The following is a 27,288-nucleotide window of genomic DNA, read 5'->3' on the forward strand; positions in this document are numbered from 1 at the left end:
GGGCGTCCCGTGGCAGCGCGACCCCGACCATCCCCATCGTCGAGTTCCTCGAGCGCCTCGAGTGATGCAACTACTTGTGATGTGATGGGTCTTGGCTCATCAATCAATAGATCCAGACTTCCATGATAAAGCGGGGGAAACTGGACTAGGGTCAATGGGCATCACTGGCCACCTATACCAAGCATTTGATATTGCAGTAGAGTATATAACAGTGTATCAAAAACAGGCTATGCATCAGAATAGGAGTTATCTACAACACTAGCAAAATCTAATGCAAGCATGAGGGAGAAGGAATAGGCGATATAGGAATGATCAAGGGGGTTGCTTGCCTTGTTGCTCAACGGCAAAGGGCTAGTCGTCGGGAGGGTAGTCGTAGCTGGCAGCAGCGTGAGCGTCTACCGGAGAGAAGAGGGGAAAGAAACAATAAATATAAAGCAGATAGATGCATCATGATGCATGACATGACAATAGGCAGTGCTAGGCTTGATCTAACACAGAACTACACGTCATAGACGGATCAGGAAAATATTTCACGATATCTCCCGGGTGTGTGGCCACTACCAGACACACGAAAATGATGGAAAATTCTATGTTCGCTATGCTAAGGACGCGTGACACACGAACGGATAGCGTATCCTGGTTTGTCTCATTTTTGTCATCAACTTTCATGTACAAAATATTTTCATCCCGACTACAGATTATTTTATATTATTTTTTAAAGTTTTAATAATTATTTTATAAATAAATAGATTTAATTCAATTTAATAATTTAAATATGACATCAACATGATGCCATGATGACATGAGCAATCAACAGTGGGGTTGACTGGTCAAACTAACCAGTGGGCCCCTTGTAACGCCCAAGACGTGACCCTATCCTTAATTTGACACGAGGGCCTCGTCAGGGGTAAAAGCGCATCTCGTCGTTTCGCAAGAATGGATATCGTTACAAGTACATGTACTGAAAAGATGAGATATATGGAATTGGCTTACACTCGCCACAAGCTACATCAGAGTCACATCACTACAATACATAAATATCATGAAGAAGAGCAGGGTCCGACTACGGACGAAAACAAACGAGAAAAGAAAACGACGTCCATCCTTGCTATCCCAGGCTGCCGGCCTGGAACCCATTCTAGATCGAAGAAGAAGAAGAAGAAGAAGCAACTCCAAATGAACAATCAATGCGCTCGCGTCAAGTCACCTTTACTTGTACCTACAACTGGTGTTGTAGTAATCTGCGAGCCACAGGGGCTCAGCAAGCTCATTTCCAAAGGTATCAAGACTAGCAAAGCTTATTAGGTGAGGTATGGTTAAGTGGTGAGGCTACAGCAAGCGACTAAGCATATGTGAGGTGGCTAACTTACGAGTACAAGAATAAAGAGGGGGAAAGATCAACGCATAGCGAACGTGAACTAATAGTGATCAAAAGAATGCTCTTGAACACCTACTTACGTCAGACATAACCCCGCCGTGTCCTCGATCGGAGAAGGAACTCGCGAAAGAGACAGTCATGGTTACGCACTCAGTTGGCAAGTTTTAATTAAGTTAACTTCAAGTTATCTAGAACCAGTGTTAAACAAAGTTTCCACGTTGCCACATAACCGCGGGCACGGCTTTCCGAAAAGATTTAACCCTGCAGGGGTGCTTCAACTAGTCCATCACAAATTACCACAAGCCGCATAGAAATCCTCGATCACGAATCTCGCAATCTCGTCATACTCCTTAGTGGAAAACTTCAACTCTGAGATTACCCAAAGCATCACCGGAATCTCGATGCACAAGATATTTTGTCAAAGGTAACACTAATCCAGCAAGGCCGCCCGACGTGTCGACGAACCCGATAGGAGCCACATATCTCGTTCTCAGGACACGACGGATGGGTCACACTAGGAGAAACCAAACCTCCGGGTTGCCCCGCGATGGCCCCGTAATCTGCCAGTTTGGACCAACACTCATGCGGAGCACTGGCCCGGGGTTGATTAATTACTCCGCGGGTGTCGGCGGGTCCCTATGCATTTATTAGTTATTAGGCAAATGTAAAACCAAAGTTGGACCCTGCCAGACCAGTTTTAATCTAAGACGAATTATCAAGGGGGTCCCCATAACAACCCCGATCGTGTTAGGAGCGCTCATATATGGAAATAACACCGGTAGCCGAAACTAAGGGGGCAAAGGTGGAACAAAACACTAGGCTAGAAAGGTCGAGCCTTCCACCTTTTACCAATATATAGGTGCATTAAATTAAATAGCATTTAATAGGGTGATATAACAAGGAACCATCACATGGAAGCAACTGCACCTGAAACTAGCAACGCTATCATACGGTTAAGCAAGCAGTAACATAGCCAATCGGTGGTTTGCTAGGTTGTGAACATGTTGGGGGTTTTCATGGCAATGTTGAGAGGCTGACATTTAACAGGTGGTAGGCAGCGAGACAATAACGATAGAATCGAAATAACTAGCATGGCAATGATAGTAATGGTATCTGGGGAAATGATCATCTTGCCTGAGATCCCGCTTGGAAGAAGAACGACTCCGTGAAGCAGAAGAACCGACGTAGTCGAACGGGTCCTCACTTTCCGACACGCTTGCGAAACTCTATCGAGACGAAGGAAACCGGAAACAAACATCAACTCAGATATTCACCACGGCACATGCACGGCAAGATGGAATCCACATATGATGCATGATCAGCTGAATATATGCAAGACATGACATGTCAATTCACAACAATCAAACTCTACACACTGAGTGAAGTTCAATATGCAACGAGTTGCATATTGACGAAAATCCACATACGGATAATTTAGTTCTATCCCAATTAGGTACACGACAATATTAATTGTGGTTAAACATGGCAAGAGATGAAGCGTAATTAATCTACCTATCTAGGCATTTTAAATGAGGTCGGAAATGACATATAGCATCTCCGAGATGACCTCATACGTTAATTTGTAATTCTGTCCAGATCTGAACTAACACTTTTAAATGTTTGTTAAAGAGCAAAACAAATAGGTTCACATGATTCTACGCATCGTTACAAACAACTTACACCTAAAGAACATCTCCAACGGAGGTACGGAACAAAAGATACAAAAACCATAAGATATGATGGCATGAATGCAATATGTGTGCAACGACAGTCACGAGCATTCCAAAACACACAACCAGCAAGATAATATGAAACTACACGAGATTGTAAGCAAGTTTCATATAGGACACGATCAAAACGGAGCAACGGTTCAACAACTATGAGCTAAACAAGAAATAGACACAATCTGCCAAAATCAGCCACATAGCATTTTCTACACCGCACAACTACGAGCTACGCAACTCCAATATGCTCAACCAAGGCATGAGGCGGTAGAGGGCAAGATGCACTACAACATATAACTAATAACATCTAGCATGGAAGCATGGATCACTAGGGAAAGAAGTCATAAAAAGGCATCTCACAAACAGTTTCAGACTTAGTGAAAAACACAGTTTATGATAGTGCAGTTTCTGATCTGAAGGCATATTGACAGCAACAAAACCATAAGCTACAGGACTCCAAATGGCATGAAAATTCACAACATGATAGAGAATCCTAAAGTCTACAACTAACTCCATTGCACCAACCTCAAAAGATGTACAGAACACCAGAAAAACTCATAACAAGACAGCAACAAAATATAACACATCTCGTACTTAGAAATATTTCAGCATCTCCAAATCAGCACTATTTCCTAGCAAGTTGAGAGAAATCAAACCACACCTAAACATTGATTTCTATGGCAACCAAAATTATCAAGGGCTAGTCTACACACCCAAGGGCAAACCTCTAGTTGTCAACTCCTTCATATCACGCACAGATTAAATCCCACAAAATAAACAAAAGGGCATCACGGCAAAATAACACGCGAACTAACTTGCTCAAAAGCTAAAACTAAATGCACAGTTAAATTCTATGGATTTTTCTACCCCAAAAACATATATAACATGAGGTGTTGTAAAATAAAAACAACGGCACACGTATATGCGGGAATATGTCCTAAACACGGTATAGCAAACTAGCTACGGAATCCTACATGCAAAAATACCAACAACTACTCTAAAATACATGGAAAAAGGTTCCTAAAAACATAAGCATTTTCTATACGGGGTTTGAGCAATCCGGACACGCGCGAAAATTAAATACAGAACAACTCCCTATTGGGACAGCACGTAAAACTAGGCATTTGGCGGGTCAAACAAATTCAAACATGCATGCAAGCGGCAAAATCATGTTCTATGCGAAAAACTACACAAGTTACATATATGACTCGCCTCGATCCGACATACGATTTAATAACTACGGCCATATTAATATCTAGCATTTCTGCAATAACTAAATTTGCGAAAATCTAAAAAAAAAAACTAAACGGGCCGAATCCGCAACAGGGCCCAAACAGAGGCATGTGCAATTTAACTAAACCTCGCCCGGGCGAGGGATAGACGAGGGGAGGCCTCACCTTGGGCCTAGGGGAGATGGGCCTTGGCGAGGCAGGCCTGGGGGCGACGCTGCGGGGAGCGGCGAGTTGGGCCTCGGGGGCGCCTGCTGGGCCTCGGCTGCACGGCGTCGGCTGGGTCGAAGGGCGTTATGGAGGCAGAGGCCGGCCTGGGCTGCGGGGCGATGGGAGCTGGGCCTCACCTGGCGAGCGAGGCGACCGAGGTGGCTCTGGAACAGCCCATGGCGGGGGAGCGAGCGGGCGCACGCGCTCGTCGTGCTCCTCCCGATCGGGAGCTGCTGGCGGCGCGGTGCGGGTTCTAGGGCGGCGGAGGTGGCCTCTCGGACCGGATCCGGCCGGCAGGGAGCTCCATGGCACGAGGGGCAGCGGATCTGGCCGGATCCGTCCGCCGGCGGGGCGAGGCAGCAAGGGCACGCGAGCTCCGGCTACTTCTTTTGAAGCTCCGACGAGGGTTGGGGCGACCGGAGGTGCGTGCGCGGGGCGATGAGGCTGGGAGGTAGGGCGCGCTCGTCGGCGCAGCGGGAGGAGAAGGAGCCAGGCGGCACAGCCATGGGCGCCTCGTCACGCGCACGAGGAGATCGGGAGGCTGCGGAAGCTGTGGTCGCCCGGACATTGTCCGGTAGGTGGGATTCGGGGCTATTCTGAGCCATTAGATGTAAATCCAATGGCCAGATTTGGTCGAGGGTTTGGGCTGCGGGATTTAGAGGGTTAGGCCTAGCAGGTGGGGTTTTATAGGGGGCTGCAAAAATGGCTAGGGGAAAACCCTAGTGAAGTGAGAGAGCTCTCTTCACGGGGTGGTGCTTATATAGGGTTGGGATATGGTGGGTTGGACCTCGTCCGTCCGATCGCGATCCGACGACCACGAATCGAGGAAGTGGCTAGTTGGCACTAATGGGTTGTGTAGTTGGACTATGTAGGGATGACAGGGAAATGGTGCGGCCCGACAACGATATTTAAAACCCCGAAAAACGTCGACGAATAATCGAAGACGGTGCCGCTACGGACGACCGTTCGGGTACCAGACGGACTCCGAGTGCGACGAAATTTGACAGGCGGCCTACCTATATCTAAATAAGACTGCACGCCAAGTTTCAACCCAATCAGAGAAAGTTTTATACACACTTTTAAAACAGGATTTTGACGATGCCTCGGGCGCGTGCGTGTGTGGTCGGGCTCAGAACGGACAACGACGAGAACCAACAACTAACAACGGATGCAAATTTGAAAACTGGCGGCAACGAAATATCGATGCAATGCGGATGATGCGCATGATGCGATGATGATGCGACAAATAAAAATAATCACACGACGAAAACGAAAAGAAAAAGTGAATCTTCTCGAACGTCGGTCTCGGCCTGTCACACCCAACTCTCATAGACTCGGGTTAATCAATGTTTTAGTTAACTTTTAACAAGTTAGTTAATAGGTGGGGTCCACATGTCATAGAGTGGTTAGTGTAATTAAGTAGGAGACTTAATTAAATTGTTTTAATTAGTTCCAATTCAGGTTGGGCCCACATGTCATAGTCTATTAAATTAACAACATATTAATAAAAATAATTAATCCTAATTACACTAGTTAACTAATTAATTAATTCATTTTAAATTTTCTTTTAATTATTATTATAATTTTATTTATTTTTACGTTCTAAAGGGGCTCGGCTCGTGTTGTCATCGGGAAGGGGATTAGTTGGGTGGTTAATCCCCCACTAAACCAGCGGGGCCGAAGCCAGCCGAGCCACGGCCGTGGCCGGAGGGGGGCAGAAGGGCGGGCCAAAGGCCTGGTGGCCAGCGGACGCGGCCCGCAACGGTGGGGCGCCGGCAAGGGCGATGCAGGGGGAGGGGGGCTGCCGCAGGTTGCGGGTGGTGCGGTCGCGGGCGGCGCCGGCCTGACCGCGGTGGCACGAGGCCAGCAAGGGGCAGTAGGATGGGGCTGCGGCCACGCGGCGCGGTGATGACATGGGTGCTCGCCGGAGTGCGGCCGAGGGGCATTAAGGAGGAGAAAGGGAGAGCCCCGTGGGCTCACCGGCATTACGAGGAAGGGTTGGTGACGAGGCTCGATGAGGCCAATGAGGTAGAGGCGAGGAAGCCTGGTGGGAAAAGGCGGGCGGTGGCCGTCGGTGGGGCACGAGAGGGGGTGGCGCGGGGCGGCCCCGATCCTATCTGGATCGAGAGGAGGAGGGGAGCCGCAAGGGAAGGACCTCACTGGGGAGTGGGGGTGGTTGGTTGGCTACGATTAGGTTCGGGTTTTTATACCCCCAGGTGGGGGTGGGCCGGCTCGGCTGGTTGGCCTAATGGGCCGAGGCCCAATTGGGTCAAAGGCTTTTTTTACCTTTTTATTATATTTTATATTTAGTGCCTAAAATACTTATAAAAATTTGGGACTAGCTGCACAGTTCTCATGGTATTTCTATACCGTTCAACAAAAGTTTTTGTTTTTTTAGAATTTATTTGAATACAGTAAAAATGCAACAGGACATTTAATAAATGTTTTGGCCCTAATTTTAATTGTTTTGAGGCACCAAAATAATCCATAAAATGTTGGTTCTGATTTTTTTAATAGCTTAGGGAATATTTGCACCCTGCGTGATTTTTAATTATTGGATTGCAAAACTTTTAAATCCACTTTTCAAATGAATTGAAAATGCAAAGGAATTTGTATTGAGCTTGATTACAACAACGATCATACTTGGATTAGTAAAAAAATAGCTTAATTCCCACATACTGTAACTTAATTACAACGATTACCGTAGCATAATTCGGGGTGTCATAGTGCCCCCAGCCACTGAAGCCCCATATGCCTTCAATGTTTGTACATGATCCTAGCAGCTGCCTGGAGCTATGCTGGCGGCTAGTCTATAAGTAGGTAGCCACGACGCCTTCCTTCTCCCTCGTGTTACCTCACCCTCCCTCCTTCCTCTTGCATATTATATGTTTGTAAAAATATCCTGATTTTATTCAGTGGCTACGAGCTTTCACTTGATATTGTTGAATCCCTTAGCCCACATGGCATAGCTCGTCACCTGGCTAGTGATTCAACCTTCTTGCATGTTTCCCATCGAATTTTTTTTTCGAGAGTACGCCAATGGCGTACCATATTTTTATAAAAGGCAGAAAGAATATTTACAAGACGCTAGCGTAGAATGCGAACATTCGAGCCAGCCAACTCCATACAAACAGACTAAGGCTACTGTCTCACAAAACGTTGAAGACCTCCTACTCCTATCCCTGCAGTCCTAAGATCCTGCACCTCCTTCTCGATTTGGCCCAACAGTTGCGTAGGGTTCATGATTTGCCACGGCCTATTAAACACCCGGGCATTTCTCTGCTTCCACAATGCCCAGGTCGTGATAATCACCAGTGTATCAAAACCACGCCGCTCGGCGCGCCTGAAGTGGCCCCTCGCCCAAAGCCACCATTCCGTCAATGTATCTTGAGGCTCCGGAGTCCTGATTTGGATGTTGAGCTCTTGGAGACCTAAGTACCACACCTCTCTTGCGTATACACATTGGATCAGAATGTGCTCGATATTGTCTTGGTCGTGGAGGCAAATGAAACAAGGAGAGGGGTGATCTTGCAATCCATGTCTGGCGCGGCGATCCGAGGTCCATAAACGTCGTTGTGCGGCCAACCAAGCAAAGATTTTGCACCTAAGGGGTGCCCAGCTCCTCCAAATACACTTCGCAAAGGGGGCCCTCTCCAAGCCAGTGCACAGCCTTTGGTAGGTAGATCTCGCCGTGTACAGTCCTAATTTGTCGCAGGGCCACGAGAAGGCGTCCGGCGTCTACACGTCCCTCTGCACAGATCCAATCGCGTGCATCAGATGCATAAGTTGGAGTTGGGCCGTGAAGGAGACGTTGCCATGTATGTCCTGGAGCCATCTATTGTTAGTCAGAGCCTCCAGAACTGTCCTCCGATTGCGCGTGCGAGTATCTACGCTGCTATGAATCAGCGGTGCGATGTCAAAGATCGCAAACCCATGAATCCATCTATCCCTCCAGAATAGCACACGGCTTCCAACGCCTACCTTGATCAGCACCAGGCTGTCGAACACCTGCCTAAGAAAGATAATAGTTTAATTACTACACCGTCGACATTTTCCTTTCAAAAATGGTCGTTGAATTGCTTACCAATGTACAAATAATTCTTTTACAATCAATTATCATATAAATAATATTTCAGACCTTGGGACATTATAGAAAATTCATATCAAAATTATAAGTTTACGATTCTCTCAAATAAACAACTTTCAACTTTTCCACAATTCTCACCTCACAACATCTTTCTTAGCTTGCATATGATTATTCCGAATCTAAAACTCAATCAAACACACCCTAAGTCCATCATATTTTTCCACCTCCAAGATCAAATAGCAAGCAAAATTTGCATCAAAGGGTGAGTGCTTAGCCGAAGGTAACACCGTTAAACTTTGTAGCCCCCTAAGCAACGGTGAGATCTTTATTTTGAAAGTTTTAGAAGTACTATTTTCTAGACGCATCATCACGTAGGTCTAGCAGCAGGGAGATGTTACGGTAGCTTGCAACATATGCAGCGGCGGTGCAGGAAGAGGCAAGATGGGACGGCAACGGCGGCATAGACGCTTTTCACGAGCTTGAGCACGATATAGCGAAGTCTTGGATCTTGTTGACGTAGATCGAGCTAAACATTTATATTTTGAAAACATATAAACACTTTTGTGAATACTGATTTCTGCACCCCAAGCTCATCTTCCTTGTAAGAAAAAACAGTTTTTTTATATATTTTCAATTTTACTGTTTATGAGCCGGGTTTTTTTGGACGGAAAAACAAGCTATCTCTTCCCAAATTTTAAAAATAAGTTGTTTCTTAATTTTGTTGAGACTTTTAAATTAGTAATTCTATAACTAGTTCATAAGCCTCATTAAATGCGATAGACGATTTATGAGTAGAACTAAAAAGGAGACGGCTTAATTTTTAACCTGCTAAAAGAACTAACCAGATGAGCTCCGGAGCCATTTTCGTGGCTCTCACAGTTTTTTTTGTCTTTTTTATGGGACTTTGTTGTTATTGTTGAGGACTACATTTAAATACTTCCTTTATTCTGAAATATAAGTCTTTTTAAAAATTTATTAAAGGCTATGTATGGAGTAAATAAATAAATCTATACTCTATAATATGTCTTACATCCGTATATAATGTTTTAGTAGAACCTTTAAAAAAAACTTATATTTAAAAACGAAGTGAGTAGATGGAAAGGCCCGCTTAAAATATCAGCAGCCCATGTACACATGGTGGTCTCTTCTCGACGGACGGACGTGTATGCATGTTCGTTTTTTTTTTTTGGATCGATATCTTTTTTATTTTCTGAAAGGATCAGAAATACGCTTAGCTTTACCTCTACGCGACGTATGGCTGTACAAATACGAGGTAGACAATACGTATACGTACGTATCTCTACCGCTACAGCCGTTCTCGCGAAAGCAAACCCTAGCGCTCTCGCGAAAAGCTCCTCGATCCATCTCCATGGCGCCGTCGGCTTCCGACGTCCTGCGCCTCGACGGCAACGGGAACCCGAGGACGCTCCGCCTCTTCGCGTCGCTCGTGGAAGCCGAGTCCCGCCGCTTCGCCTCCTCTGCCGCCTCCCAACCCGCCGAGAACGACCTCGTCCGGGCGTTCCGCGGCGGCGCGACCCCGACCATCCCCATCGTCGAGTTCCTCGAGCGTCTCCAGCGCTGCAACTACTTGTTCGATAGCGCCGTCTACGTCCTCGCGGCGGCGTACCTCGCGCTCTTCATGCGCAGCCCCGCCGCGCTCGAGGCGGGGATCGTCGTGGAGCCGGCCACGGCGCACCGTCTGGTTTCCGTGGCGGTCCTGATCGGCGCCAAGTTCGTCAGCCCGAGGTACTTCGAGAGGCGGGTGGAATCGTTCCAGATCTGCTCGGGCCAGTCCATCCGGTCCAGCGAGATGTGCCCGCTGGAGTTGCTGTTCCTACGCGCCCTCAACTACCGCCTCTTCATCGCCGACGAAGAATTCCAGCGCTTCTTCAGGATCCTGGAACGCCGTCCAGCTCCAGCACGCAGCAGCCTGGCTTGCGGAGCGACGAAGAGGAAGGCCCAGGACGAGGAGGAACCACGCCGCGTGCGAGCATGCCAGCTCGCCGCCCGCTACGGCATCTCAGGATTCTTCAACCGGAGCTAAGTTCTCAAACTCTTTCTCTCACCATTGCATCGCTCGCATTGGATTTGAATAAGCATTGAATTGAATCATGTCAGGCAGGATCTCAGCATGCTTTCCTTCTGTCGCTTACTTGATACTACTTACTGTCGTTTCTGTGTTCCCAATGTAGGTTCTTTTCATTGGAGATCCAGCAGAGGGAAGGAGTTTGAGGACGCCGGAGATCAAATGCTCGCCTAAATGTCGGGTCTGTCAGATTGAGTACGACAAGTGTTAGTCGACTCAAGTCCATTGTTCTCGTCTAGGTCTAGTCTTGCTAAGGAGTAGCGTGTTACAGTCAGTTAGTCCTTATGTAGGGTTTATCCCATATCAATAAAGAGTATTCGATGTTTTGCCCGACGGCTTTTAGTATCGTGCAATTCATGTGTCCAAAAATTATTTAGCCCAAATCAGTCATTGTGTAAGTCTGTTCATCAAGGTTTCCAAGATCAATAAAGAGTATACATTTTGCTGGATTTCAATTCTTTGAAATATGCAGTTCGGTCACTGACCTGCATTGACAATTTCCTTGTGTTCTTCTTTCATCATAACATAATGACTCTTGAAGGAAACGAAAAGAATGTTATCAGTCTCATTTCTTAGGCCAGACGACATACATGTCCTGAGCAGGAAACAATAATATACAAGTTGCGGCCACTTGCATACAAGTATATATATAACCCTCATGCACAATCGGTTTACAATAATGCATCTTTATTGTGAAATTAGCCCAACACTTCATACAACAAGATCACACCAATCACTTTGAGTTCTGGATTTGAATGGCTGCTCTGCCTAGTGACTATGACTCCAGTGAATCTGACACGAAAAGAAGACTAACAAATCAGACAACTGACAAGAATTCTTCACTAAAAAATATACATGTGCTTCATAATAAAGATAGTCAAGAGACCGTAATCAGTGATTCGCAAAAAATAGACAGTAATCAGTGTGTCCTGCATTCACGAACAGAGAAGCAAACACACCTGTGTAATTGCTCTAATTGATAGTGAGGGCTAAATATCTTTGAAGCACAAGTTCTTGCCAGTTCACCACTTTGATTGGTTCTGATACGATTCGGAGTAATGATTCAGACTCTAAGTTGCAGCCATACCAGTTAAGTTGATTTATTTCAAAATCATGAAAAATTACAGATGGGTGACCTTATATCTATCAAGAAAAGTGGACAAGATAAGTCATGCTTGACTGGATTTTAACTTATATTCCTTCTCTATTAAATTAACCATAAAATGCTCCTCCATAATACTCCCTCCGTCCCATAATATAAGAGCTATAGTGTCAAAAACACTCTTTTATTATGGGACGGAGGGAGTAGTTAGTTATTGTCATCTTGTTGGAGCCAAGACAACACAGAAACTACCAAGGAAAAGCAATCACATCCAAGGAAGAACCGAAGAAGAAGAAGACATGAAACTTTTTTTGTTTGCTAGGTTCAGCTGTGTGCCTACATCCGCAGGAGCCGAAATTCAGGGGCTCTGAACAGATATATTTCTTATATAAACCTGAGTATAGTAAATTCAGGGGATCTGCCGAAATTCATGGTTGTTCGAGTTACATCACACAATCGCATACGTAAAAGGATATAAACCTGAGTATAGTACATTTACACAATTACTGCTTCCCAGATTAGGCAATCCCTTTATCTTTGCATATATTTGTAACAAACAAAAGATTTAGTGATTTCTACAATTCCACTTGGTCTCTGAATGGTGGATGGATAGTACTCAATGATCTATGGTGTGGAAGACACTTTCTTTACTTGTCTGAATAATTAAGATGGCAAGCAAACACTATTGCTCCTGATTTAAGTTAGGTTTCCCAGGAGCTCAGGAGAAATAAACACAACCCTTTAAAACGAGACTTGCCTTCTACGGAGTACAATAATGAACTATCAAGCACCAAACAATTTATGTGATAACTATGCAGGTAGGAAGATAACTAGAATGCAACAGAGTGCTTACCACTTCATATTGTCTGGGACGACAACGATGGTGGGAAGTTGGTATATATGTGTGCGCGTAGGATGTGATGCTTCAACCTGCAGATGCTCTCAAGCTGCAATGTCTTGACATCCAATGAGAAACATTCCGTGCCTGACATCTCTAACGATGATGAACTTGCGGAGTCATCTTCAGATCTTAGTAGTAGCAAATACCTCTCTGTTGCACCTCTCAGGTAATACCGGTACCCGGATTCCAATGGGATCGTCTTCTCCATCTGCCACTGGTTGAAACTCTGACCTTCGTTTCGCCTGATGGTATAATAGAGGTCAAATGTGCCAACTGCATCGTTTTCACGGACAGCAAACATCCCAGGTCTGCCTTCCCCCGCATCCACAATGGCAATCGGTGGCCTTCGGTAGCCAGGTGGGAGGTCGGCAATGGAGAACTCCATCATCTGGGTGTCAAGCATGAGCAATTTCTGTCTCCAGTCCATGACCCAGTAGAAGCAGCCACAAGCGTATTGCCGGCCGAAGAATACAGGGCTCTTGGACGACGCCGTCGACACGCCAGTGCCCACTAACAAATCGCCCCAGCTCTGAGACGCAACGGCTCGCCATTCTCCGGTGCTCGAGGAGAAGACGAAGGCGACCAGCTTCGTTTTGCACTGCGCCATCCAGATCACTCTGAATGATGTTTCTTCCGTTGCCTCCTCGCCGGGGGGAGCCAGGAAGGGCTCGCACCAGCGCTCGAACTCCACGCGGAGCGGGTGCTCCACCGAAACGGCCAGGTCGTCAGGGATTGGGGGGAGCTGGACGCACCGCCGGTGGAGAGGGTCGCACACCGCGAGCTCCGTGAAGACGGGGGATTCCTCCCCGGCGACGTCCTCGGGGGTGCGGTCGAGGAGGACGCGGCCGTCACGGACGTCCCGGACGATCCAGCTGTCGTGGGAAGGGAGGAAGGAGAAGGAGAAATCGGCGGCGAGGGAGACGGCGCTGGCGGCGGGCGCGGAGGTGTGGGGCGGGCGGGCGGGGTGGAAGCCCTTGTGGTTGAGGAAGCCGAGGAAGGGTCGGGCGTGGAGGGAGCGGAAGCGGCGGAGGAATGGGCGGTCCGTGACGAGCCGGCGGAAAGCGACGCAGGCCGCCGAGGCGCGGACGAGGTCGGCCGGGGTGGGCAGGAGGAGGAAGATCTCCGCCAAGAGGTCGTCGGTCACCGGCAGGGAGCTCATTTCCGCCATTTCCTGGCTGGTCGCCGGTGGGACAGGTGGAGGAAGGAAGGAGCTTTGGCGTCGCTGGATCGGAACTAGGCAGCTCCGTTGGCCTGGTAGGTCAAATGTCTGAAAGTGCTCGGGGCAAAATCCCATCAATAAAAGTCCGAAGTGATTAGAGCATCTCCATCTGTTCGGACCCACAAAAACGTGAAATAGTGTCGTCTAGGAACGCGTCCATGAAAAAAAATTCAGTATGGGTTCGGGTTTTCATTGATCGCTTTAAAGGCCGCCCTCAATTGATTTTAAAAAAAAAACACAACCTAAATTCGATTAAAATCGATTTAAATTTAAAGAATGTAGGATCGAAAATATGTCTAGGGGATGATTAGACTACTTCACAAGATAAAATTTAGCATTTTCTTATTTTTAGTGTGGACCAGTTTTAGCAACTATGAAGTCAAATACATTCTACACATGCATATCTAAGAGTATTGCATCGGAAATTAAAACATGCAAGTGTAAATAGAGGATAAGGTAGGGAGATCAAACACAAAGGTTGACACGGTGATTTTTGGCATGGTTTCGATAGGTGACGCTATCGTGCGTCTATGTTAGTATAGACTTCAACCCACGGAGGATAACGACTGCGAGAGTCCACGGAGGGCTCAACCCACAAGGGGTCCACGAAAAAGCGGCCCTTTCTATTACACCATGGCTTTCGTCCACACAGAACTAGCATCACTCATAGTAGATCTTCACGAAGTAGGCGAAGAAGCGGCCTTGTCTATTACACCACGGCTTCCGTCCACACAGGACTAGACTCACTCATAGTAGATCTTCACGAAGTAGGCGATTTCCTTGCCCTTACAAATATCATGATTCAACTCCACAACACGAAGTAGGAGGCTTCCAAGCGACACCTAACCTATCTAGGAGGCACCACACTCCAAAAGGTAAAAGATGTGGTAGAACGATGAACTCCTTGCTCTTATGCTTCAAAAGAGAATCTCCTCAACACTCAATCACTCTCTCTCAAATTTGATAACGGTAGGAGAGATTGATCTTGTGGAAAGCAACTTGGGAAGGCTAGAAATCAAGGTTCAAATGGTTGGAGTGGAAGCTCCTAATCTCAACACATGAGTAGGTGACTCTCTCTCAGAAAAATTGATCTGACAAGTGTAAGTGTGTTTTGAGTGCTTCCTCTACGAATGAGAGGTAGATGGAGGGGTATATATAGGCATCTCCCAAAATTCAACCGTTACATCATTATTGGCAAACTCGGTGAAACCAAAATGTTAATCTCGGTGGTACCGAGTTGCACCAAATGTGGCAACTTTGAATTCTCGGTGAGACCGATATATGAATCTCGATGGTACCGATACGATGACCTAGACTGGATTTCCAAACTCGGTGAGACCGACTTCAAACTCGGAATTTCCAAAATTGAAATTAGCTTAACCGAAAGTTGGTCACCCAATCTCGGTGGCACAGATAAGAATGTTGTTTGTACTGAGATGGTGGGATTGGCATAGGATCTGTCTAAGTGTAAAATTGGTATAACCGAGTCAGAAATGTTGGTGGCTCCGATTTTCCATATTTGGCTTGGGAGAGATATATATTGTGGGAAAGTGGCTGAGTATTCTTGGTGGCTATCTCTAATCACTTGAGCAACCAATTCATCATAATACCTCATCCCTTTTTAATAGTATTGACTTTCCTATGGACTCAAATGTGATTTCTCACAAAGTGTAAGATGAAGAGTCTTCTTGCTTGAAGCTTTAGCCAATCCTATTCCTTCTTGTGTTGGAAATATGCCCTATAGGGAATGATAAAATAGTTATTATTATATTTCCTATTTCAAGATAATCGTTTATTATCCATGCTATAATTGTATTGAATGAAAGCATAGATACATGTGTGGATATATAGACAAAACAATGTCCCTAGTAAGCCTCTAGTTGGCTAGCCAGTTGATCAAGGATGGTTAAGGTTTTCTGACCATACGCAAGTGTTGTCACTCGATAACTGGATCACATCATTAGGAGAATGATGTGATGGACAAGACCCAAACTATGAACGTAGCATATGATCGTGTCATTTTGTTGCTATTGTTTTCTGCGTGTCAAGTATTCATTATTATGACCATGAGATCATGTAACTCACTGACACCGGAGGAATACCTTGTGTGTATCAAACGTCACAACGTTACTGGGTGACTATAAAGTTGCTCTATAGGTATCTTCGAAGGTGTTCGTTGAGTTAGCATGGATCAAGACTGGGATTTGTCACTCCGTGTGACGGAGATGTATCTCGGGGCCCGCTCGGTAATACAACATCACATATAAACCTTGCAAGCAATGTGACTCAAGTGTTAGTCACGGGATCTTGTATTATAGACCGACTAAAGAGACTTGTCGGTAACGAGATTGAAATAGGTATAGGGATACCGACGATCAAATCTTGGGCAAGTAACATACCGAAGGACAAAGGGAATGTTATACGGGATTATATGAATCCTTGGCACAGAGGTTCAACCGATAAGATCTTCGTAGAATATGTGGGATCCAATATGGACATCCATGTCCCGCTGTTGGATATTGACCGGGGAGTGTCTCAGGTCATGTCTGCATAATTCTCGAACCCGCGGGGTCTGCACACTTAAGGTTCGGTGACGTTTCGGTATAGTTGAGTTATAGGTGTTGGTGATCGAAGGTTGTTTGGAATCCCGGATGAGATCACGGACGCCACGAGGGTTTCCGGAATGGTCTGGAAACAAAGATTTTTATATAGGATGGTTTCATTTGGTCTCCGGAAAGATTTTGGGCATTACCGATAGTGTACCGGGAGTGACGTATGGGTTCTCGGTTTTCATCGGGAGGGGCCCACCCACCCGGGAGTGAGCCTAATAGCCAAGGGTGGCACACCAGCCCTTAGTGGGCTGGTGAGGCCAGCCCAAGTGGTCTATGTCGGCTAGGAAAAGAAAATCAAAGGAAAGAAAAAAAAAGAGGGAGGTGGGAAGGAAGGAGGGGACTCCTTCTCCTCCAAACCGAATTGGAGTTGGAGTCCTCCTCCTCCTCTCTTGGCCGGCGCCCTAGGGGCTCCCTTGGGCCCCAAGGCTAGCCCCTCCCCTCCTCCTATATATACTAGAGGTTTTAGGGTTTTTGAGACACAACTTTGCCACGTGCAACCCAAACCTCTACTTCGTAGTTCTTCCTCTAGATCGGTTTTCTGCGGAGCTCGGGCGGAGCCCTGCGGGAGTAGATCATCACCATCACCGGTGCGCCGTCATGTTGCCGGAGAACTCATCTACTTCCCCGTCTCTCTTGCTGGATCAAGAAGGCAAAGATCGTCATCGAGCTGTACATGTGTTGAACGCGGAGGTGTCGTCCGTTCGGCGCTAGATCGGAACGGATCACGGGACGACGGTGATTTAAATCATGAAGCTGTTCCACTACATCAACCGCATTTCTTAACGCTTCCCGCTTAGCGATCTACAAGGGTATGTGGATCCGATCTCCCTCTCGTAGATGAACATCACCATGATAGGTCTTCGTGTGCGTAGGAAATTTTTTGTTTCCCATGCAATGCTCCCCAACACAATGATGCATATGTTGTGATTAATTACCAAACCCACCTTAGGGAGAAATTGTGCTTTCAATCTCCCCCTTTTTGGTAATTGATGACAACATATAGATCAAAGCTTCGACAAAAGATATAACCAATGATTAGCATCGATGCTTTGAGAGGTATGTGAAAAGAAAGAGCTCCTCCTAAATTTGTGCATTATTTTAAATTTGTGTTTGAATGCAAATGCACTATCGATTAGGACCATGGGTTATTCTTCCATGTCACATACAGCTTGGTGGTGCGCATAAATGATAAGAATGAATAGCAATGCACATATCACCAAACAAACAAGTGAATGATCATGATGTAGATAGCTCAAAAGTAATAACGTGGTAGCATCAAACAATCAAAACGTATGATCAAACACACATCTAAACTGGTAATGTCATCCAAAAGACCAAATAAAGTTTTGAAAACCAAACGAGAGCAAATAAAGTCAAAAGCCCTCCCTTTCTCGAAGCCCTATTGATCTATACACTTCTCCCCCTTTGGCAACAAGTACCAAAAAGTTCAAAGGTCTAATCTAAGCGTCTCTCTGGGCATGATCTCCTTCGGTAGCAGATGTTTGAGTAGACAAGAGAGCATTGACGAAGGCTTTGGCTGATGTTGCTGGAGCAGGAGCTGGAGGTGTAGACACTAGAGGTGGTGGAGCAGGAGCCGACGCTTGAGCTGATGAAGACGGTCTATCTTCTAGTACTCGCACAGCTGCTGACTGATACGTCTCCAACGTATCTATAATTTTTGATGGTTTAATGCTATTATCTTGTCAAACTTTGGATGTTTTGCATGCCTTTTATATATTTTTTGGGACTAACTTATTAACTTAGTGCCAAGTGCCAGTTCCTGTTTTTTCCATGTTTTTGACCCCTTTCAGAGGAGATTTTGAAACGGAGTCCAAACGGAAGAAAATCCCCGAAAAGATTTTTTTTGGAACGGAAGAAGATCGGGGAACTTGGGAGACAAGGAAGGGGAGCCCCAGGGGCCCCACAAGCCCCCACCGCGCGGCCAGGTGGGCCGCGCCATCCAGGCTTGTGGGCCCCCTGGACGTTCCCTGACCTAGGTCTTTCGCCTATATATTCCCATAAATTCTAGAAAAAATCAGGAGATCATTGCAATCGCTTTCCCACCGCCAAAAGCTTCTATCTCGGCAAGATCCCATCTAGGGCACGTCTTGGTGCCCTGCCGGAGGGGGGATTCGGACACGGAGTGCTTATCCATCAACACCATGACCTCTCCGGTGATGCATGAGTAGTTCACCATAGACCAACGGGTCCATAGCTAGTAGCTAGATGGCTTCTTCTCTATCTTGGATCTTCAATACAAAGTTCTCCATGATCTTCATGGAGATCTATCCGATGTAATCTTCTTTTGTGGTGTGTTTGTCGAGATCCGATGAATTGTGGATTTATGATCAGATTATCTATGAATCTTATTTGAGTTTCTTCTGATCTCTCTTATGCATGATTTCATATCCTTGTAATTCTCTTCGAGTTGTGGGTTTTGTCTGGCCAACTAGATCTATGATTCTTGCAATGGGAGAAGTGCTTGGTTTTGGGTTCATACCGTGAGGTGACCTCACCCAGTGACAGAAGGGGTAGCAAGGCACGCATCCTGTTGTTGCGATCAAGGGTAAAAATATGGGGTTTCATCATTGGTTTGAGATTATCCCTCTACATCATGTCATCTTGCTTAAAGCGCTACTCTGTTCGTCATGAACTCAATACACTAGATGCATGCTGGATAGCGGTCGATGTGTGGAGTAATAGTAGTACATGCAGAAAGTATCGGTCTACTTGTCTCGGACGTGATGCCTATATGCATGATCATTGCCTTAGATATCGTCATGACTTTGCGCGGTTCTATCAATTGCTCGACAGTAATTTGTTCACCCACCGTAATACTTGCTATTTTGAGAGAAGCCTCTAGTGAAAACTATGGCCCCCAGGGTCTACTCCACACCATATTTTCAGCCTTACACTTTTTACTTCGTTGCACTTTCCGCCTTCGGATCTCACTTTGCAAACAATCTTGAAGGGATTGACAACCCCTTTGAAGCGTTGGGTGCAAGCTTGTTTGTGTTTGCGCAGGTACTCTGGACTTGACGAGACCCTCCTGCTGGATCGATACCTTGGTTCTCAAACTGAGGGAAATACTTACTGCTCATGTGCTGCATCACCCTTTCCTCTTCAAGGGAAGAACCAACGCAAGCCCAGCCTCTGTCAATGTGTCAATTTCTGGCGTTGTTATCTGTGGGATAGCAGAAGAATTTCTGGCGCCGTTGCCGGGGAGGAAGATCAAGTCAAGAATCATCCAAGTAGGTGTCGCAAACTCATCTCTTGCATTTACTTTGTTTGCCAGTTGCCTCTCATTTTCCTCTCCCCCACTTCACCAATTTGCCTTTTTTGTTTGCCTTTTCGTTCGCCCTTTTTCTCGCCCGCTCTTTGTTGGCTTGTGTGCTTGCTTGCGTGCTAAAGCCTGAATGGCCCCACTAAGGGATTTTGATGCTCGCTTTGCGAATTTAGAAGAGATTGAAACTAGTGTTAAAGGCTTCATGTCTACACAGTTTGAATATAATAGTTACTTCCGTAGAGAGATGAAGGAGCAAAATTCTTTTCTGACTTTTATGAGTAGAGAAGTTGATGATATGGCCAAAGAATTCCTTGCGCTGAATTCTCAGTTTGCTCGTCTGGAAAAGCTAGTGGGCCAGATTTCTGATAAGCAAGCTACTTTAGTCAATAAAATGGCTGCTAAACCCGAAACTCGTGATGAGAATCACGAAGATCTTAAAGTGCTTGGTGTGACTCCCATTGAATCTTTGTTTTCTTGTGTCAAACCTAATGATTATGGGGCTGGATATGAATCCACTTTGGTTGAAAAGTGCCCCAATGATTCGGAGTCCATCTATCTTGATGCTAAAAGCATTAAAAGTGGAGTAGAAGACGTTAAAACTTTGAGTAGTAATGAAATTACTACCGTGGATTTCAAGGAATTCAATTATGATAGTTGCTCCTTGATTGAATGCATTTCTTTGATGCAATCCATGTTAAACTCTCCACGCGCTTATAGCCAAAACAAAGCCTTTACCGATCATATCGTCGAAGCTATGACAAAAGCTCTTGAAGAGAAACTTGAATTGGAAGTCTCTATCCCTAGAAAGCTTCATGATGAGTGGGAACCTACCATCAAAATCAAAATCAAAAACTATGAGTGCAATGCTTTGTGTGATCAATATAGATGGAATTCAAGTTTGCTACAGTACCAAAAGAAGTGGTAGTTTGTTTTCTTGTACTAATGTTATCACAAGTTTCTGTTTAAGTTTTGTGTTGTGAAGTTTTCAAGTTTTGGGTGATGTTCTCATGGACAAAGAGATAAGGAATGGAAAGAGCTCAAGCTTGGGGATGCCCAAGGCATCCCAAGCCAAATTCAAGGACACCAAAAAGCCTAAGCTTGGGGATGCCCCGGGAAGGCATCCCCTCTTTCGTCTTCAATCCATCGATAACATTACTTGGAGTTATATTTTTATTCACCATATGATATGTGTTTCCCTTGGAGCGTCTTGTATCTTAGGAGTCTTTTATTTTTGTTGTGTCACAATCATCCTTGCTGCACACCTTTTTGAGAGAGAGACATGCACTCATCGTGATTTTGCTAGAATGCTCATAGTGCTTCACTTATATCTTTTGAGCTAAATACTTTTGCTCTAGTGCTTCACTTATATCTTTTGAACTAGATACTTTTGATCTTGTGCTTCACTTATATCTTTTGAGCTAGATACTTTTGCTCTTGTGCTTCACTTATATCTTTAGAGCACGGCGGTGCATGACTTGGTAGTTGGCTTATGCTATGAAAGAAGTCCCAAATGTGCTAGGTACCCAAAGAGGATGCAAAAACCTCATCTTCATGTGCATTGAGTAGAAAGAGAAGTTCCGATTCCTCTCAATTAGTTTTGAGATGTGGATTCGGTAATATTGAGAGTTATGTTAGTAGGGTGTTGTGAATCTAGAAATACTTGTGTTGAAGTTAGTGATTCCCGTAGCATGCACGTATGGTGAACCGCTATGTTAGGAAGTCGGAGCATAATTGATCTATTGATTGTCATCCTTTGTGTTGAGGTCGGGATCGCGCGATGGTTTACACCTACCAACCCTTCCCCTCGGAGTATGCCTTTAACACTTTGTTTTGATTACTAATAAAAACTTTCGCAATAAGTATGTGAGTTCTTCATGACTAATGTGAGCCCATGGTATAGATGCACTTTCACCTTCCACCATCGCTAGCCTCTCTAGTGCCGCGCAATTCTCGCCGGTGCACAAACCCACCAAATTCCTTCCTCAAAACAGCAACCATACCTACCTACTATGGCATTTTCATAGCCATTCCGAGATATATTGCCATACAACTCCCACCGTTCTGTCTCATGACTTGTGCCGTCACTCTCATATTGCCACTGCATGATCTTAAGATAGCTAGCGAGATGTTTCAACGTCATACGCCATGCTAGATCGTTGCACATCCCGGTACACTACCGGAGGCATTTCCTATGGAGTCATCATCATTGTGATCTTTGTGCTGTGAGTAAATAAAAGTGTGATGATCATCATTATTAGAGCATTGTCCCATGTGAGAAAAAAGAGAGGCCAAAGAGCCCAAAAACAAAAAAAGGAGAAAAGAAAAAAAAGAGGCCTAAGAGCCCAAATGAAAAAAAGAAAAGAGAGAAAAAGAGAGAAGGGACAATGCTACTACCTTTTTCCACACTTGTGCTTCATGTTAGCACCATGTTCTTCATGATTGAGAGCTTCTTGCTTTGTCACTACCATATGCTAGTGGGAATCTTCGTTTTATAACTTGGATTGTATATTCCAATGATGGGCTTCCTCAAAATTTTCCTAGGTCTTCGTGAGCAAGCAAGTTGGATGCACACCCACTAGTTTTCTTCTTGAGCTTTCACATACTTATAGCTCTAGTGCATCTCTTGTATGGCAATCCCTACTCATTGACATTGATATCTATTAATGGGCATCTCCATAGCCTATTGATACGCCGAGTCAATGTGACCATCTCCTTCTTTTTGTCTCACAACCACCACCACACTCTATTCCACCTATAGTGATATATCCATGGCTCGCGCTCATGTGTTGCGTGATAGTTATAAAAGGTTTGAGAAAGTAAGAGTGCGAAAAACAATTACTTGGCCAATTCCGGGGTTGTGCATGATTTACATTAGTTGTGTGAGGATGATGGAGCATAGCGAGACTATATGATTTTGTAGGGATAACTTTCTTTGGCCCTGTTATTTTGAAAGTTCATGATTACTTTGCTAGTTTGCTTGAAGTATTACTGTTTTCATGTCAATAGCAAACTATTGTTTTGAATCTTACAGATCTGAACATTCATGTCACGTGAAAGAAGTTGCAAAGGACAACTATGCTTGGTAGCATTCCACATCAAAAATTCATTATTTATCACTTCCCTACTCGAGGACGAGCAGGAGTTAAGCTTGGGGATGCTTGATACGTCTCCAACGTATCTATAATTTTTGATGGTTTCATGCTATTATCTTGTCAAACTTTGGATGTTTTGCATGCCTTTTATATATTTTTTGGGACTAACTTATTAACTCAGTGCCAAGTACCAATTCCTGTTTTTTCCATGTTTTTGACCCCTTTCAGAGGAGATTTTGAAACGGAGTCCAAACGGAAGAAAATCCCCGAAAAGTTTTTTTTGGAACGGAAGAAGATCTGGGAACTTGGGAGCCAAGGCAGGGGAGCCCTAGGGGACCCACAAGCCCCCACCCCACGGCAAGGGGGGCCGCGCCATCTAGGCTTGTGGGCCCCCTGGGCGTCCCCTGACCTAGGTCTTTCGCCTATATATTCCCATAAATTCTAGAAAGAATCAGGAAATCATCGCAATCGCTTTTCCACCGCCGCAAGCTTCTGTCTCTGCAAGATCCCATCTGGGGCACGTCCTGGTGCCCTGCCGGAGGGGGGATTCAGACACGGAGGGCTTCTCCATCAACACCATGACCTCTCCGATGATGCGTGAGTAGTTCACCATAGACCTACGGGTCCATAGCTAGTAGCTAGATGGCTTTTTCTCTCTCTTGGATCTTCAATACAAAGTTCTCCATGATCTTCATGGAGATCTATCCGATGTAATCTTCTTTTTCGGTGTGTTTGTCGAGATCCGATGAATTGTGGATTTATGATAAGATTATCTATGAATCTTATTTGAGTTTCTTCTGATCTCTCTTATGCATGATTTCATATCCTTGTAATTCTCTTCGAGTTGTGGGTTTTGTCTGGCCAGCTAGATCTATGATTCTTGCAATGGGAGAAGTGCTTGGTTTTGGGTTCATACCGTGCGGTGACCTCACCCAGTGACAGAAGGGGTAGCGAGGCACGCATCGTGTTGTTGCCATCAAGGGTAAAAAGATGGGGTTTTCATCATTGGTTTGAGATTATCCCTCTACATCATGTCATCTTTGAAAAGGACGTGGATGTCGCCTAGAGGGGGGGGGGGTGAATAGGCGCTTTAAAATAATTAAGGTTTAGGCTTGAACAAATGTGGAATAAAACTAACGTTTAATATGTCAAGCACAAAACCTCAAACAACTAGGCTCACCTATGTGCACCAACAACTTATGCTAAGCAAGGTAAACAACTAAGTGATAGCAAGATATATGACAAGAGACAATATGGCTATCACAAAGTAAAGTGCATAAGTAAAGGGTTTGGGTAAGAGATAACCGGGGTACGTGGAGACGATGATGTATACCGAAGTTCACACCCTTGCGGATGCTAATCTCCGTTGGAGCGGTGTGGAGGCACATTGCTCCCCAAGATGCCACTAAGGCTACCGTAATCTCCTCACGCCCTCGCACAATGCAAGATGCCGTGATTCCACTAAGGGACCCTTGAGGGCGGTCACCGAACCCGTACAAATGGCAAACCTTGGGGCGGTCACCGAACCCGTACACGTGGCAACCCTTGGGGGCGGTTACCGGTACCCGTACAAATAGCTCGGGGCAATCTCCACAACCTAATTGGAGACCCTGACGCTTGCCCGGAGCTTCACACCACAATGATTGAGCTCCGAGACACCACCAAGCTTCTAGGACGCCAAAGCATCCACGAAGAACAATATCTAGGGTACTAAGTACCAAAGGTAGTAAGCTTCTCAACTTCTCACCTCCACGTATCACCGTGGAGAACTCAAACCGTTGCAACCAATGCAATGGCAAGAACACACGAAGTGGTCAAGTCCCTCACACTCAAACCCCTCCACAACAACGAAAGCTATGGAGAAATATGAGAGGAAGAACAAGGAGCTCACAAAGAACTCCAAGATCAAGATCCAAGGGGTTCCCCTCACATAGAGGGGAAAGTGATTGGTGGAGATGTGGATCTAGATCTCCTCTCTCTTTCCCTCAAGAACAAGCAAGAATCATTGGAGGGATTGAGAGTAAGCAAGCTCTAAGAATGTCAACAATGGAGGTAGAACAAGAGCTCAACAGATAGATAAGGCCAAGGGGGAAGAAGACCCCCTTTATATAGTGGGGGAAGAAATCAGACCGTTACCCCCACTTACAGCCCGAGCTCCAGCGGTACTACCGCTGGCTGCAGCGGTACTATCGCTGGCATTCCAGCGGTACTACCGCTGACCAGGGGCGGTACTACCGCTGGTTGCAGCGGTACTACCGCTAGCACTCCGGCGGTACTACCGCTGGCCCCTGGTAGTTCAAAGGCACTACCACCGCCAAGAAAGTCTTCGCAAAAATGTCCGACGCAGTACAACCGCAAAGATGACGGTACTAAAAACTTGGAGCGGTACTACCGCTGGCCAAGGGCGGTACTACTGCTGGGCGCGGTACTACCGCCAGTTCTAGCGGTACTACCGCTAGGGCCAGTGGTACTACCGCTAGGTCCAGCGGTACTACCGCTCGCCACTGAAACAACCATAACTTTCGCATACGAGCTCCGAATCGAGCAAATCCAAGCTTGTTGGATTCAGGACGACAAGAGCTATCCAAACAGCGACAAGACCATGCAGATATGAAAATGCCAATGATATAGAGATGTGAGTCCTCTATGAATGAAGAACCGGCAAAAACTCTAACATCGAAAACATCATAGTAGATGCATATGGACTCCGTTTTCGATGAACTCGAGCTTGTCACGAAGATGACCATAAGCTCTAAAACTCACGAAGAGAAACACCAAAAAAGAACCAAGAAGTATGATGCAAGGATGCAAATGGTTTGAGCTCTCAACGAACGATACGATCAAGCTACTCACTTGAGAGCTCCCCTTGATAGTACAACAATCTATCCTAAACAGAAAACCTATCAAGGGCAAACCTATACCTTGCACCTCGTCCTCTTGAGCTAGATGATGATGATCTTGGCTTCCTCAAGATGGACCACCTTTCAATAAATCGTTTTCTTGCTCAAGTGTAACTTGTCTAATAGAATCATTAGTGGAATCAAGAGAGCTACTAGCAACAATATCATTTGATTTAGCTTTAGCATTGTTGTTACTAGATGAAGTAACTTTCTTGATTTTTTACTACTGTTCTTAGGTTTAACTTGTGGAACAAAAGTAGACAAGATTAATTGTTTGGCTAGATAAGAGGAACTCTTCTTTCGAAGATCATCATTGATTGCTTTTAGGAACTCATGCTCTTGCTCTAAGTTTATCTTCTCGAAGCGTATCTTCTCATGAGTTCTTGCAATCTCTCTATGATCTTCTAGAGTAGTTTCATGAGCTAACTTAAGAGTGTTTAATTATTTAGTTAGTCGTTCAATCTCTCACTTGTCATCATCATTCGATTTCTCTTTACTAGCATGAAAAATAGCAAGTTTATTTTCAATATTATCACTAGTCTTATCAAGGAGCAAGTCATCTTCTCCTAACAAGTCATCCTCGTCACTATCAAAGTCAAAATACTCGGGGTGTCATACCTTGGGGCCTTTTTCCATGAAGCAGTTTCCAATCCCTTCATTTGGCGAGTCAAATAAGTCGTAGGAGTTAGAGGGAACAAGTGCAATGCCGGCAACACCTTCATCTTGACTGTAGTCAGAGTTGGAGTGATAACTTCTCTCCGATTGGTTTTCAGACTCGGAGCGAGAAACCCATTCACCAACATGAGCTTGATGTCTTGTTCTTGAACTGCACTTGGTGTACTTGTCCTTCTTCTCAGATTCTCCGCCTCTCCAGGAGTGGCTTCATTCATAATGATCTTCTTTACTCCTTCTCTCTCTGCGAGGTGACTCATCTCTTGAGCTTCTTCTTCTGGGTGACTCTTCTTTTCGTTTGTGGGAGCCGAGCACTCATTTGAAAAGTGTCATGGCTTTCCAAAGTTGTAGCAGTTTCGGTCACGACTAGATGAACGCTTCTCATCATATCTTGAGCTTGAGTTTCTCTATTTGACTCTACTCTTATAAAACTTGTTGAACTTTCTGACCATGAGGCTAATCTCTTCATTGGTAACAAGGTTGTCACTTAAAGTAGCGGGAGCATCGACTGAAGCTTTGTAAGCACCGCTTGACTTGTTGTGCAACTCATCTTTTTCTTTGAGAGACATTCCATGAGAAACAATCCTTCCAATGACTTCAGTAGGCTTGAGATCTTTGTAGTTGGGCATCATTTGGATTAATGTGCACATGGTATCGTATCTTCCATCCAAAGCTCTAAGTATCTTCTTGACGATGAATTTGTCGATCATCTCTTCGCCCCCTAAGCGGGCAATCTCATTCGTGATGAGAGATAGCCTAGAGTACATCTCAATGACTCCTTCACCATCCT

At 45.3% G+C, this 27,288-nt stretch overlaps 2 protein-coding genes across 3 annotated transcripts; one reads left to right on the forward strand and one right to left on the reverse strand.

Annotated features, from left to right (window-relative positions):
• Positions 1-9,818: 9,818 nt before the first annotated feature.
• On the forward strand, positions 9,819-11,169 carry LOC123425738. The gene has a single exon (XM_045109449.1). The coding sequence runs from the start codon at positions 9,998-10,000 to the stop codon at positions 10,670-10,672; it is 675 nt and encodes a 224-aa protein (XP_044965384.1). The 5' UTR covers positions 9,819-9,997; the 3' UTR covers positions 10,673-11,169.
• An 86-nt stretch (positions 11,170-11,255) lies between these two features.
• On the reverse strand, positions 11,256-14,021 carry LOC123425736. 2 transcript variants are annotated; one of them, XR_006621873.1, is made up of 3 exons: positions 12,670-14,021; positions 11,674-11,754; positions 11,256-11,506 (listed from the first exon to the last, which is right to left on the reverse strand). XR_006621873.1 is itself a non-coding variant. In XM_045109448.1 (2 exons), the coding sequence occupies exon 1, from the start codon at positions 14,009-14,011 to the stop codon at positions 12,674-12,676; it is 1,338 nt and encodes a 445-aa protein (XP_044965383.1). In that variant the 5' UTR covers positions 14,012-14,021; the 3' UTR covers positions 11,256-11,506; positions 12,670-12,673. The 2 variants fall into 2 exon arrangements, 1 of the variants encoding a protein (XP_044965383.1); XM_045109448.1 differs by lacking the exon at positions 11,674-11,754.
• Between the last annotated feature and the right edge of the window lie 13,267 nt (positions 14,022-27,288).

The sequence above is a fragment of the Hordeum vulgare genome, chromosome 2H (genome assembly GCF_904849725.1).
Source record: "Hordeum vulgare subsp. vulgare chromosome 2H, MorexV3_pseudomolecules_assembly, whole genome shotgun sequence".
Classification (NCBI taxonomy): Eukaryota; Viridiplantae; Streptophyta; class Magnoliopsida; order Poales; family Poaceae; genus Hordeum; species Hordeum vulgare.